This window comes from Harpia harpyja, chromosome 3 (genome assembly GCF_026419915.1).
Source record: "Harpia harpyja isolate bHarHar1 chromosome 3, bHarHar1 primary haplotype, whole genome shotgun sequence".
Classification (NCBI taxonomy): Eukaryota; Metazoa; Chordata; class Aves; order Accipitriformes; family Accipitridae; genus Harpia; species Harpia harpyja.
The window spans coordinates 59,287,331-59,302,714 of NC_068942.1; the positions used below are offsets into that span (position 1 = coordinate 59,287,331).

Consider the following 15,384-nt stretch of genomic DNA (forward strand, 5'->3'; position numbering starts at 1 on the left):
TTTCCAAACAAGTCAATGGGTATCCTGTGTACCCTCAAAAAGGTGGGAAAGGGAAGGGACATTGATGTACCCAACAAATTGCTGTGTATTCAGCTACACACACGTAAAGGAAGTGGCCCATCTGTCGTTAGGCAGATAATTCTGACCTGGACAATAAGGAAACAACTGCTGGCCACTAGGCTTCTGTTAACAGATTAGTTTGGCAGTGCTGTTCTGGTTGTTACCTCTGAATGATCTTTGTGCACAAACCCAAAGTACTGGATATCTTCAGGTTAGGCCTAGAAGCAAAATCTGTGTTCTGTGAGGAGAAAATGAGCTCTGTTAAGCAGTTAAGTCACATGACAGGCCTATGAATCATAGAATCATAGAATCATTTTGGTTGGAAAAGACCTTCAAGATCATCGAGTCCAACCATTAACCATGCCCCCTAAACCATGCCCTGGAGTACCCTGTCCACTCGCTTTTTGAATACCTCCAGGGATGGTGAATCAACCACTTCCCTGGGCAGCCCATTCCAATGTTTGACAACCCTCTCAGTAAAAAAATTTTTCCTAATATCTAACCTAAATCTCCCTTGCCTCAACTTGAGGCCATTTCCTCTTGTCCTATCTCCAGACACCTGACAGAAGAGACCAACACCCACCTCACTACAACCCCCTTTTAGGTAGTTGTAGAGAGCGATAAGGTCTCCCCTCAGCCTCCTCTTTTCTAGACTGAACAACCCCAGATGCCTCAGCCGCTCCTCATAAGACTTGTGCTCAAGGCCCCTCACCAACTTGGTTGCCCTTCTCTGGACACGCTCCAGCAGCTCAATGTCTTTCCTGTAGTGAGGGGCCCAAAACTGAACACAGTACTCAAGGTGCGGCCTCACCAGTGCCCAGTACAGGGGAACAACCACCTCCCTGTTCCTGCTGGCTGAAGACATAATTGGTTCTAATTGACGCTCATAGGAGCACTGACATGCTCTACCTGCAGCCAAATGGCTCTTAGAGAGGCAAAGAAATCATCTGTCTTCATAAATAGTGAAGAAGTCTCTTCCAAGCTTGTCTTTGCTGCTGAAGGGCCTGATAACCAGTACAAAGAAAAGGAGGAGAACTTGCAATTCAAGTGAGAATAATTTTGGAAAGTGTGTTTTAATCTATGAAGCTATCAACAATGAGTAAACTCATCTTGTTTTGCTTAACACGTTTCTATGCCTTGTTTTAGTCTGTAATGCAAATACCCACAACTTTTAGAACAAACTGATAAACTGAAGGAGGATACTTGTAATGTAGTTTATAGTGGGCTGTTGATACATGTGTATGGGGGGAAGACAGATAATTCACTACCCAGTTGTTTCCAACTATGTCTCTAACCAAGAGGTTACAGATACAGTTGGGGATGCATTTAAACAGACAAACAAAACCCCTTTCTACATATTTTGCAATAGTCGTGCACCCTCCATCTTGAGTTCAAAGCTGAATAAGGAGATAGAGATCAGTCTGTAAAATTAATCTTTATGAAACTGAATTTATATATGTGCATGGTTCCAAAATGCCAAAGTTCTCTTTTGTTAATTCAGAATTATGAGTGAAATTTCCTATCTAACCCTGATTTCAGCCACATTTGTTTGAATTTACTGAGGGTATGTTCTGGTGGGTATGCACAGACCTGGCAGGAAAGAAACATGGATTCATTTTCACTCTGTCATTGAGTCAGCTGTTCACAAATCATTTCCTTTCTGTGTGCCTGAGTTTTTGATGTCTGTTTTGGTAATGTGTGCTGAGATGTCTAGAGGAAGCCTCTTAAGTGAGGGTGAAGTGTATCAATTATTTCTACTAATGTGTAGTATTTATTTGGAATTTGGGTCATAAAGAGCTTTAGTGGAGCTGTAGCTTTGTAGGCAAGTGTAGAAGTTACCCATATATGATCCCACCTGTTTCTGTATCTAACTACATTTACTCTGTTCAGAGTTGCTTGATACATGTTGCTGGTTGGTACATGGAGGAAAAAGAAAAAAAAGACCATCAGTTGTGGTTTCACTCAGATTAGAAAATGTACCCAGTAATTGCCTGTACTTTCTACAGATATTTCATCCCTGATGCAGTAATGGGATCTGGGGTTTTTTGCTTACTATTCTGTAGCTTGTGACCCACTGTAATAGTGCTCAGAAAATGAGGTGCAGTAAGTGGCTGAAGCATTGGGAAGTGTTGTTCCTGGCTTGCCTGTAGATTTGGGTCTAGGACAGCAATTTTAGCTGTATTTTCCAAGCTCAGGGGCTGATTTTATAACTGCTGAGTTATAAAATCCTGCTCCTAACCCAGATTGTTGAGTACAAGTCAGAATGTGAACTCCAAATGCTTTCGCTTCTCAGCTTCCTCATCTGCGACAATAATTCCTCACTTGCGTGTCTGTCTTGCTCAGCTCAGAAGGTCCTCGTGAATGTGGGAGGACAGTGTTCAGCTTTGGAGAGGTTTGGTGTTGTCCTTAAAAACAAGGTCAAGGAACAGATTCCCAGGCTCACTGTAAAGACAAACAGGGCTGGAAATATGTGGACTAGATATCCAAAAATCTTCGGAAATTTTGAGAAAAGGATAGTCTCCCACTATGTGTGAATAGCCTTCAGCTGAAGACAAGTCCAGCCTCGAGGAGAGCTGCCAGATATTCCCTTTGAATCCCATGCTTCTGAAACAGCTGTGGCTTGTTGTTTTTTCCCCCAAAAGCAGTGTCCTATCTGGCATTGTCTGGGAAATTAGCACTTACGAAATCATTCATTCTTGATAAGCTCTTTGCTTATCTTTACCTTAAATGCTGCTTGTCTTTATTTAGGAACTAATAAAACGTACTTAATCGGGTTGTATACAGAAGAAATTTGAGTGATTTATACCTTAAGAGGAAGCTTGCTTGCTTGTTTGTAGTTCCCCTGCTGTGACGTGTGTAGGAAGATGAGGATGTTTTGAATAACTTACATGCACATTTAGATTACTCTCTGGAAGTGTTTGTGAGTCTTGAGTCTGTGCTCATCTGAAGGATGAACTTTCCATAGGGAGGAAATTGCATTGTCTGTTACCGAGTCTAATGGTGCAAGGCTAATGGTGAAGGAACAGGTACGTTTTGTCTGATAAAAAGATGTTTCACCTTCATATCTCCTTCCATCAGAAAAAGTGTCTAGCACTCCAGAGCCATTGCTCTATGAAGGAAAACTTGCAATTTTTTAGAAGGAAGAATACATGTGCAAGTTGGAGAGGGCAGTCTAAAGCACCATTTCATGCTTGTCTTATAACACATATGGAATCAATTCCAATATCAAAGACTGCTCACAGTGTCATTTGCCACAAAATAGAAGGATTTTAGTACATGTTGTCCTCTTCTGTTACCTGCTTGAGTCTGGAAATATATTTCCATCATCTACTCAATTTTTCTGGAGCCTTCTTTGTGTGCTATCAGTACCCTGGCCAGCAAAAGGCATTAATTTCACCCCTTTAATGAAAGCATACGCTTGCTTATATTTTTCCTCTCAGAAGTCATAGTGTTTATTACTAGAGTTGGCAAATAAATAAATGAAATGGGTAACTAATACTTTTTTCTTTGATCTTGTGTTTTGCAGCTGGTGCCACATATATATTTGGGAAGAGTGGAGGTCTCATCCTGTACACCTGGCCAGCTAATGACAGACCGAGCACAAGGACAGACCGTCTTGCTGTGGGCTTCAGCACAACAGTGAAGGATGGCATTCTTGTTCGGATTGACAGTGCCCCTGGGCTTGGTGATTTTCTGCAGCTGCACATAGTGAGTATAGATAGGCCCATGTCTATGCCAGAACCGGGTGTCTGTTAACTGAATATGCACTTGAAGAAAACTATTACTCTAAAATAGCATGTGCCGTACTCTGCATTTTCTCTATCTTCAACAGTCATCAAATTAACCTGCCTTAGGTAGTTCTTTAGGGTTTTGTAGAATTACTGAGTGGGATGCACAGGGAACCAAGTCTTGGTGCCAGAAGAAGGGGAGGGGGGGAACACCCCCCCCAAAACAACAACAAAAAAAACCCCAAACCAAAAAAAGCCTTATGAGATTCAGTAGCAGTAGGATTTATTAAAAAATTGTAGAAATATTTTGTGGCAGTGTTAATCTACTGTGGCATATGCACAGTCCTGAATCCAGCTGAATTTATGGTGGAGACTATTATTATTCTCAGAAGGAAAAGAATCAAATGGAGTGATAGGTTGGGGGTTTTTTGGTTTATTTTCCTCACTGAGAAAGTTAAGTGAGAACTGAACAGATCCTCAAACTGATATAACTGATGCTTGCTGTAGTGGGATAGTTCAAAAGAATAAGAATTTGATGTTGTTAGCACAACATGGCTTTGCAAGAAGAAAATGGACTTTTTTGTGCGAGCAAGTATTATAGGGAAATTTGAGTGAAGGTGGTTTTAGGGAGAGTCAAATTGTTTGAGAAAATGAGAACACTAGAACTGGAAACTTTTGAAATTTGTTATTTTATGTGATGCTTTGGGAGGAGGAGAGGTTGTTTGCTTTGTTTTCCTTTGCAAAGTAGCCAGGAAGTTTGGCTACCAGAGGTAGAAGCTGGACATGTTACTCAATGCTCAGATTATTTCCAATGTTTTATGCATTAATTTGTAGTGGAAGGGGAATGGGCCATTTACAGGTTTTGAATGAGCTGGGGAGCTGTTGAAATTTCATGGAAACTTGAAGATATAAGTAAACAGGAGGAATGCCAGGGGCCAAAACAGACCTAATGTGAATGACTGAGGGTCTTAATCTGCTGCTGGAGTTTGCCATGTTCAGAATCATGTTGAAGCACTGGGTATGTTGCAGGGTGGTTCCGAAACAAGGGTCAGGGCTAGTAGTCATTGCCAGCATTTTGAGTCGTTTTATTTTTAATTTTATTGTAAAAATCAGATTTGTTTGAATGGGTTAGAATATGGCCTTGAGCCATCAGACTGTCATCAGTTCTGGTTTCTCTCTTTTTCTGATGTATCCAAATATTTAGTTTGTGTTTTGTGCTGGAATGAAAGTGAGATCAAATCCTAGCATTTTTTTAAGAAAAACAATTTTTCTTGCTTTCTTAAAAACAAAACAAGAAGAACGCCAGAAGACTTTGTAAAAGTGAACAATGTTAAACCTAACAGGTTGGAATTCAGTAACTTGCAGTAGGCAAAAGTGGTTTGATTATGTTTGAGCAAGAGAATATATGTTCTTCAGACTTTGTAATACAACATGTGTTAATTGGAGAACAGTATGCCTGGCATGTGAGGAGAGGTGCAGAGATATGAATTTGTTCAGTCTTAGAAAAAGAAGTCTAAGATGGGATCTTGTTGCTCTTGGCTGCCTAGTGGGATGTTACAGAGAAAATGGAAGTCAGGGTCGTCTTTGTGGTAGTTGGTGGAAAGAAGAGGGGAAACAGACACAAGTACCAAAAAGGAAATTTTAATCCTGCATTAAGATAAGAACTTGCACAAGGAAGTTTTTCAGCATTAATAATGAAGGCAAATAGTTTTTCTCTATATCTTGGTCTTGAATATTATCAACTCTACTTTTAAAAATGAATCCAACTGAACTTTTTAGCGAGTGATTTTTTTTTTTTTTAACATTATAACTGATTTTGCTGGATAGATTGAAACAGATCAAACAAATTGAACCTGAGGTGTAAACATTAATTAAAAAAAAAAAAAAATTCATTACTTTCCAGTCAGTTTTAGAAAGGAATGGAATGGAAGTTTTTCTGCTTCCTCCCAATATATTTTGTTCAAACTACTCCGAATGGCATGATGCTAGTTTCAGATTATTTTAGATATCTAAATCAAAGCTACTAATTGTAGTTGTTATTAATGCTAAAAGTTCTGTTGACTGCTTCCTGTGTAGTTTGGCCAATTTTATCCCTGAAGATGTTCACTAGCACCAAATATAGAACTAGTTCAGCTTTAATTTCTCTTGTTCTTTTGTGATCAGGATGGATTAGGAGGATTTGCCAGTCATTCATGAGGAGCAAAGGCATGCTACTGTGCTCTTCTGGGTATGACATTACTGTTCATCATATATAACACTGACTCTACCTGAATGTTCAAATAAAGAACGTAGTCAGAGACTTATGCTGTTATACACAATAGAAAAGTTGAAGAGAAACTTTTAAAGTGTTATCGTCTTGTTGAATGTCTGTAAGACTGTGTTATGTCTGGTTTATGGTTCAAAGTCACAGAAGTGAGCTTACATCAGGACTATTTTGGAAAAAGTCAAAATCTGAAATGAAAGGTGCATCTTGAAATTACACTTAAAATGCAAGACCATATAGGACCTCTTGCTTAGCAAAATGCATGCAAGCTTTCCATGAGACGAAGATCTTTTGTAACTGACTGAAAACTACTACATGCTGTCATGTTCAAAGACTCTGTCAGTCTTCCTTTCTTCAAAACCTTGTCCTTCCATTAGGCCATTTTCAAGTATGAAGAGAAACAAGGTGGCATGGATCAAATTATAATAGAAATACAGGAGACATAAATTTGTAGATCAGAGCTATGAAAGCAGATTAAATTGATAATAAAATAAAGTTTTGAAAACACAAATACTTAAACTATAAAGCAAATTGTAGGAGAAAGGGGAAAAATAGGTATTAAAACAGGGAAGATCAATGTTAATGTAACTTATTTTATGTATATTTAGCATCTTGACTTTTTCAGGAGCAATTACATTTAATAATAATAATAATAATAATAATAATGAAAGTGACAGGGATTTTCCTGGATTAATATTTGGGAGGCCTCTTCTTCTGGGGCCCTTCTGGATATTCCAGTCACAGAGTTTATTTTGGATGCTATTTACTGTATTCTGACCTCCTCACATTTCTCTGGGTGTCCTGTTGGTGATAACAGGTGACAAAAGCCACCTGGTGATCATTGCTTTCTAATGTGCATCACTAATCTAAAATTTAATCCAAAAGTCATAGTATAGTTTAATCAAGATCTGATACTATTTTAAGGATTGTAAAAGTGGCTTGTACTCTGCTAAAGGAGACTTTTTAATAGTTTGCCTGCTTTTTGAATATCATGTATGTTCTGAAGTGTTCATTATAATGTCTTTCTATTTGTAAAATTTAAAGTCAAAAAAAGATACCTTGTTAACAAGTTACATATTTGCTTGTTTAATTTATGGTTGTTTGGATCCATTTTTTAATTATGAGTCTTTCAGATATTGTGGAAATTTATTGACTAAGGCATCTGTTTTTATATGACAAAAAATTACAGCTTCTGAAACTATTTTCTCTCCTGATTTACAATGAAGTATAAGCAGGCAGCCCTGTGAAAATGGATGGCATACCATCCAGATCAACGTTGTATATGAAGCACAAAGTGTTTGTGTGAACAGACTCTAGCACATGGAATGAGAGTGGTGTTATAGCATCAAATCCCTCCTTATGAATTTTTTTTTTTCATGGCAATTCTTTCAAAACACCAAGTCCAAACCTGTACCAGAAAATTGCCTTCCACAATGGGTGCTTAAAAGACTACATGTATGAGTTGTGGTTGAATGTTTCTGTATGTTCATTCAACTTATACTACCACACGTTTTTGTGATTTACAACATGCAAAAATCTTCATAGAGATCAAATGGGGAGAGGAAGACAGTTGCAGGTGATGATGGTTATCATTCTTGTGATGACTATGAAGAGAGAGAAATCACCCATCCACATGCACTGCTGGTTTATTCTGCAGTGTTTCATTTTGATGTGTATTGTAAACTGTCATCTCACCTTTAGCTGTTCAGAATGGTGTTGTGAGACTGGTCCAGTTTCTGAATTGCTTGTAAAAAGTAAACTCTACGTTTAGGCAAAAATGTTAGTGATTTTGGGAGTTTTGCTTAAGTAGACTCAAGCTAATGGGGATCCATCACTTAGTACCAGGCTGCAACTGAAGGCTACAGGAACTGATGTAGAACATTCTGATTCTTAAGCAATAAGTATAAGAAAAAGTAAGTCTTCCCTGAGTTAGAGATGGCATTGCTAAATGAGGGTGAGTATAAGTGGAAGAAAATGTACGTGTATATTTGGCCAAATTTGTTCAGTTACACTGTGATTGGCCAAAGTCTGTGTTTGGGTTTTCTGGTTGTAGAGACAATTCTGGCTCCTCTGTGCAAAGTGACCTAGAGACTCCCTCCAAAACTGCAGTGCTCTGTCATCTGAGCAGACAAAGAAGCAGCAGAAGAATTGGAATCAGGAGAAGGATAACCACAGAGGGTGTATGATGAAACTGAGTATCTTAAGGGCTAAACTCAGATAATAAATGGAGGCAAAATACAACAGCAGTTTGTGTTTTACTTTTCTATAACCAACATCACCTTGATGCAAAATATTTCAGCCTTTCTTAGACCAAATTCAGAGTGGGCATTAAAAGGGTTACATTTTTATACCCAGGAAAGTAGAAATAAGAGGGTTTCCTTAAGACTAGACTGTTTTATTTTGTAGAGGCTATAAACCATGAAAAAAGTGGGTGATCTGCTTTGGTCTCCTACCTTGTGTTTTGCTTTTTTTAGCTGCATTTACTGTCTTTACAGTTACAGTTTTCTCTTAAAGCATGTGTTTTACCATGTTAGACCTTTTTTATTCTTGTATAGAACTCTTCATTTGTTTGAGTTTAATATTTGTGACTACAAATAATTTCAGTCCACCATATCTTGATCTTGTTTGCATTGATATACATTCAGAATAGTGCTATTCTTGCCTTCTCAGGCTTTAAACCAGTATAGAGTAAGTCTTTAAGTTTGATACAGTTCTTGGAGTATACCAGAAGTGGTTAAGTATAAGTATCCCATAAGCAATTATCAGTTTCAAAGTGTTTAATGCCCATCATGTGTCTCATTTCATTCAAGAAATGATAATGAACTGTGTACATTTCACCTAATTATGTTTATACACATTATGAGCCCCTACAAATTGGTATGGAATATATATTCAGTGGAAGATGTTTTGTACTGAAGCATGCCAGTGGATCACCGAAAGGTGAAGTGAGGCAGAGGCTTCTTTGTTGAAGCAAGAAATTGTGTACTGACTGGCTGGGTATAGGACACAATATTTTGTGTAACACATTTAGCTGAGGAAGTGAACAACTCATGAATGAGAGTGGCTAGACTGCCTACTGGTAAGGGGAAGGAATTAGGATGAGCTTTCAAGCAAAAGATGATATTGTCTGAATCCTTAGAAGATCTAAAAGAACAGACTGTCTAAAGACATTTTGCACCAAGACAAAATCTGGCAACCTACCTGAGGGAGTGTAGGTGTCCTGTCTGCAGGTATCCTGTAATCATTAACATACAAAAACTATCTGAATGTAGCTTTCTGTTGGGGATAAGTTCTTTAGCAGAGGCTTCTGAATATACTGTCTTTAATAGGTGCAACCTGAGGATTAACATACACATGAAGACTTGAAACCATGCAGGCAAGATGGCATATGAGCTGGATGAGGGAGTGGGAGAACTGTTCTGATTTAATGTTAGTGTATGAAGATTCAGCAGAGTCTTTCTTTCATTTCTTCATATATATCTCTTATAATAATTTGTAGCTGTGGTTTGTCAATTCTTCAAGTTACAATTAAATAGTTATGGATGCCTTTAACCTAACTCAGGTTGCATGTTATTTAAGGTAACTGGGGATTGGAAAGATAGTCCTCATCTAAGATGTGACATATACATACATGCACTGCAGTACCTTAAAAAGTATCCTGCCTCCCCAGCAGAACCTCCGCTTTGTGCAATGGAGTAGGTTTCTGCTTAGCTGTGTGGGCCAGATAGAGTGCTGGTACCACAAGGATTGAGGTGGTAGTACTGTCCCCTAGCAACAATGGGTAACTTAGGAGACTCTCTAACAAACATTGAGCTATTGCATTGCAAATGGGTTCTGAGGATCTCACAGAGCACATCACAAGTGTTTACCTCCTTTCTATAATTATTTATGTTAATAGGTGTAAGTTAGGTCTCCCTTTTTGCTTAGGATGGCAGTCATCTTCAGCTGAGGCTTGCATCTTAATTGCACTCCATTTCTTTATGTTGATCACAAGAAGATGATTTCAGTGCATCTGTGTTAATCAATATTGAAGCAGATTAACAGCAGGCATACAGTCAGATACTACTTTTCCTTAGACAGAAAAGTAATTTCTAGTTAACGACTGGTGAATTTTTAGATTACTTGAACTTGTTTGCAAGAGGACAGAAGACTGCCCAGAATTCTGGCTTCTTTGGACAAGGGGGGAAATAGCTGAAAAAAATAAGATTAATGTGTAATTTAAGTACCAAAACCTAAGAAAGTGAACAGAAAACCAATGTATTGGTAGTATGGATAACAAAGATATTTCCTTCACAAAAAGCCTATCCAAAGGCATAACAGGCATTCCACTGAGAGATGCAAATCCATTTGCTGTCTCTGTGTAACAAGGTGTGGTGCACGCTGAAGGGATGAATTTCTTGGTACTTTTTATATATTACAATTGGCTTTTTTTCATGTCTATCACAAGATGCTTAGCACGCGTGATTTATTATTGAAGATATTTGGCGATGGTAAAATTACCCTAAAGGCTAATTTGTAAGTTAAAAGACAAACCTTAATAAATTCGGAAATCAGTGAGTAGGCTGAGTGTGCACCAGAATTTGGAAGGGAACACAGCCGGGACAGCTAACCCAAATTGGCCAAAGGGACATTCCATACCATAAGATGTTGTGCTCAGCAATAAAAATGCAGGGAAAGAAAGAGGAAAAGGGGATGCTGGTGGTTATGGCCTGTGTCTTTCCTAGTAGCAGTTATGTGTGTTGAGGCCCCGCTTACCAGGAAGTGGCTTAACATCTGCCTGCTGATGGGAAGTAGTGAGGCTTTGCTTCACTTATTAAACTGTCTTTATCTCAATCCACAAGTTTTTTTACCTTTACCCTTCTCATTTTCTCCCCTATCTCACTGTGGAGGAGTAAGTGAATGAGCAGCTGGGTGGGTGCTTAGTTACTGAGCAGGGTCAACCTGTCATGCATAGTCTTCACCTGGAAGAGGGCCTCTGTTCCTGACCAAGTACTTAGAAAATGCTTAATGTACAAAGAGGCTACTATATGTAAATAATCCACACAAAAAATGGAGCATAAGATAACTGCCTGCCAGTTACGCCAGGTTTATAGAATTAAAAAAACATGGAAACGTGGCAAACGGTTAAGACTTCAGCATTGCTATTGTGCCTGAGAAAGGCTGTATCTGAATAAGCCTCATATTTGAGGTACGCACGTCAGTGGCTGTTTTGTCAGCTGGTGTAAAATTGCCAAAGATCCTGTTTTTCAAATTTTTTTTTTAACAGAAGCATTCTATTTAAATACCCAAGGATCCTGTCCCAAAATGCCCTCAGTCTTTTCCTGTCCTTTTCTAAACTCTTTGGGTCTATGAAGTCCCATGTGTTTGTGCATGCTGCATTTATTGTTCTCTAGAGCACAGAAGAATTATTAAAGGAAAAATATTCTGAAGAAAGAAAATGGACCTTCAGTTTTCAAACCAGCTTTAAAACATGTTATTGTTACTTCTGTTTTTATTTTGAAAAGGTGGTTAAAAATCCATTTTTAATACATTTGAACTAGTTCACATTATGCATAGGAATGGTCCATCTATTTTTATCTACTAGCTCTTGGGAAAGAATCTCTGTGGTCAGAGTTGAGACTAAACCTTTGAAGGTTAAGGAGCTTCTCACCCCAGCATGCCTGTTTATAGCTGGCACAATTTGGCATGATGCCCCATCAAGTTATCTCAATGATCTTTTGAGCTTCAGTCCTTGCTTTGTTGCCAGTGTCTGTACCAGGTGTATGAATGAATGTACGTAGCTGAATGCAACGGTGTGAGAAATAGCACGCTGATATCCTGTGGCTAAAGATGATGGATTTTAGATCCCTAGCTCCATTCAGGCAGCATGGAAGCTCAGTGCTTTGATACAGGGATTCATTAACTCCTCACTCAGTGACAGTTTTTGCATAGACTCTAGTGCTTTTGCTGTTGTTATTGAAGGTTGTGATGCTGATTAGAGATATGGAAGAAAGAGCTGGTAGGGCAACGTTAGCATGAATGGTAAAATTGCCAGTTGGACCACAAGTTAGCCTGATTAGAGTCACGAATCTGAAAATAATCTTTGGGCTTTGGCTCTGCACAACACCTGAGTTCAGCTGGGCAATGTAGAGCGAAAATTAAGAATTGGAGGAGATGGAGGAACAATCAATGGGAAGTTACATGGGTAATTTTGTGAAACCTGGCTTAAAGATATGGCTAACTAAATAGACTACCTTTGCTGATTTAAAAGAGAGTGCTTTGCATTGTCATCAAGGAAGCAGACTTCTACTAAGATGATCAGAATACACACCTGCCCATTTTAGTGTTGTACATCTTGCAAAGTCAGACCCTAGTACTTCAGTGTAAGTGTGGAAATAAAAAATACGCTCCTAATTAGAAGCAAAAGTCTTAATGGGCTTGCTTATGAGAGAGATTAATTGCTAAATATGTTTAAAATACATACTGAAGCTTGAAACTTGTTTAATTTGTGAAGGTTTGTCTTAGGATTTGTTGTGGTTCTGTGAATTGCTATTTGGTGTTAAATGATCTCAGAGTATCTATTCAAACACCCTGTATGGCAGTCAGTGTTATGTTATTGCTTGTTCTTGCACACTGTATAAACAAATACTGTGCTTTGCTTAGTATTTATTTTACTCTTTCTTGTGGCTATAATGTTTATGTAGAATATGTAATCTAGGGCTATATTGTATATCATAATTTCAGTAAAACTTGAGCTGAATTGCCTTTACTGTTTTGCAGTACTTCCTCTTAGTATTTCAGAACTAATAAATGGGATTTTCACATTTTGTCACACAGTCTTGTCAGTGAGCGAGTAAACGAGGAAATACTGGGACTTTTTTTGATGCTGAGAAAATTTAGATTTTGCTGCTTGATGTTTTTCTTTTAAATATTAAATACAAAGGAGTGAAGTAGAGTGGTTTTTTTTCCGGCTGGATCAAAGAAAGAAACCCAGACAATCTTCAGTGAAGTTCTTTTCTTGAAATAACCACAACCTGAAGGAGAAGTGTGAGGTTTTTAGTGTTCATTCTGAAAGAGACTAAAATCTTCTATATTTGTAGACTCTAACAATTGGCAATATAGATTTTTGTCCTTTACAAGAAGCAGCGAACTTACAAACTTGTTCAGACCAACCCATCTTACTTCTGTATGCTTGGATAAATTGCACTAATGGATTCTAAATTAAATCTGTTTGTAATTAAAGCCTTTATCACCTTCTCTATGGTTGCATCAAAAAAGTAAAATAAAATTCTTGATCTTCGTGTTAATGGATAGCAGCAGGGTACGATAATAACTCACTGCACAGTCAGACATACTGAGTACTACTCAAAAGCAATTAAACAAGGGCAATTGTCAGTTTAATTTACCCCAGCTTGGTATCTGATGTAACCTTCTCATCAAAGGTTAACAACTGTTTGGTACTACATCAGCTACAGCAAAATGAATTGTTTCTCTATTAAGCCTCTAGGAAGAACATCTTAAACAGGAACATATTATTGAATCTTACTAGAAAAATATAAACTTGATCTAATCCAAACAATGTTACACGTTGTTTGTGCTATGACTTTAATTTTAGAGGATTTCAAAACTCAGTGCAGGGGAAAGATACCTTGATCACTGATATGCAGCTGACTCTGTGATGAAAATCAGCTGTTCTAGAGAACATAAAGACTAGTCCTGCACAGTTTTACATGGGAAATAAAAGGCAATACTGCTTTTTCCTATTCTACCAGGACACTGCAGAGACAATTTTGAGGAGAAAGTCCACTGAATTGGAGTTTGGCTAGAACTCTAACATGCAAGTTCTTGTGAGTTTCTGTGACCATAAGTTTTCAACAAAGGGGCACAGTTCTTATTCACAAACATTGCCTTAACAGTTATTATAATGCCTAAAACATACATATGCATTTAACTTTAAAACAGCTGTACAATCGCAATACATCACAATATCTCTTTGAAAGGTACACATGATCATCCTTACAGAATGAGAAAATTGAGGCCTTGGAGATTAAATGATGTAAATAGAGCTGTTGCCTCAGAAATGGAGCTGGCTGGCTCTGAATGGTCATCTTTTCTTAAATCAGAAGGCTTCACAGTGCTTCCTTCTCCATCCTGAGAGAGTGGTTCAATACCAACAGCTGGGGGAGGGTAGTGCCCTTGGAAAGCTGCTGTTGCCGACATCTCCTGCTATTGCCCACTACATCTGAGGACCAATTTTACAGCAGCAGGTGGTGTGTGGTATTTTTGTTGTTGTTGCTTGTTTTTTCTCTCCATTTAAATGCTGATGGGGCCTGAACTTGCTTAGCTTGTGTGTTGTTGGGATCAAGGCTGAAGTGGTATTATTTGTGCTAATAAGCTTTTCCCATTAGTTAACCTTTCAGTACATAAGGCATGACTGAACTGAAGGCTTCCTGCTGGTTTGAAAGGCTTTTATGTTAAATACACGGTACAGACATTTTCCTCTTCCATCTCCTTATGTAAAGAAGTGGGATGGGGGAGACTGCAAACACAGTCTGAAACCCAGTTGAAGTAAAGTTTATGTAGTGTGAAAGCTCTCTTAAATATCTTGGCATATCTTTTTTTCTGCTGCACTTACATTCCTGGTGCTTTGTTTAAGCAATTTGCAGCCTACAGAAAGAGTCTGACTGCCTCATATAACTGGTATAATTTGGGCCAGTGTAAAGCATCAGCTGAGTATGTTTTTGCCTATACCTGATAACCAAGTATATTACTAGCTCTGACTGTCCAAATTTACTTTCAGTGCACACAGCCCCTGTTTTAGCTTATTCTTTATTCTTGTCAATTACTGATGTCAGGAGTGCAGTTTCTGGAAGCTGGGTAATAGAAATCATTAAGCATGACAGAGCAAAGTATCTTATACTGACTCAGGCTTCCTTTGCTATCTTATCTTGTCTCTCTTACTCTTTTATTTTCAGACAATCTCATCTGAAAGCCAGTACACATACAGGATTTCAGATTTTGGATCCTGTAAAACCCTTTTGTATGATGCTGCTCAGCCTTAAACAGATGGTGGGATTAATCAGTTCTATAGGGAACCATGTCATGCTTCTAATATACTATTTTAACTAGCAATAGGAATGAGATCCTCTAACTTTGCAGGCATTTCCCACTTGTTTAAAGGGAAGGGATCTAGTCTGTGTCTTTGGGTGCATTGCTAAAACAATTTTTACAAACATTCTTGTTATCTGCAGGTTATCCTTTCATAGACGCTATATTGCATCCCAAATGTATTTGGAGAAACTAGGCCCTCAATGAATGGGCAACGGTCTTTTGGTATAATTCAGGTGGGCAACA

The 15,384-nt window shown here is 38.3% G+C and overlaps 1 protein-coding gene across 46 annotated transcripts in view; it reads left to right on the plus strand.

Annotated features, from left to right (window-relative positions):
• Positions 1-15,384, plus strand: part of NRXN3 (neurexin 3) — a 1,052,972-nt gene that overhangs the window by 777,359 nt on the left and 260,229 nt on the right. For all 46 annotated transcript variants that reach the window (XM_052782846.1, XM_052782845.1, XM_052782867.1 and 43 more), the window contains one exon: positions 3,587-3,768. In XM_052782846.1, coding sequence (XP_052638806.1) covers positions 3,587-3,768 — 182 coding nt within the window. The remainder of the gene's footprint in view (positions 1-3,586; positions 3,769-15,384) is intronic.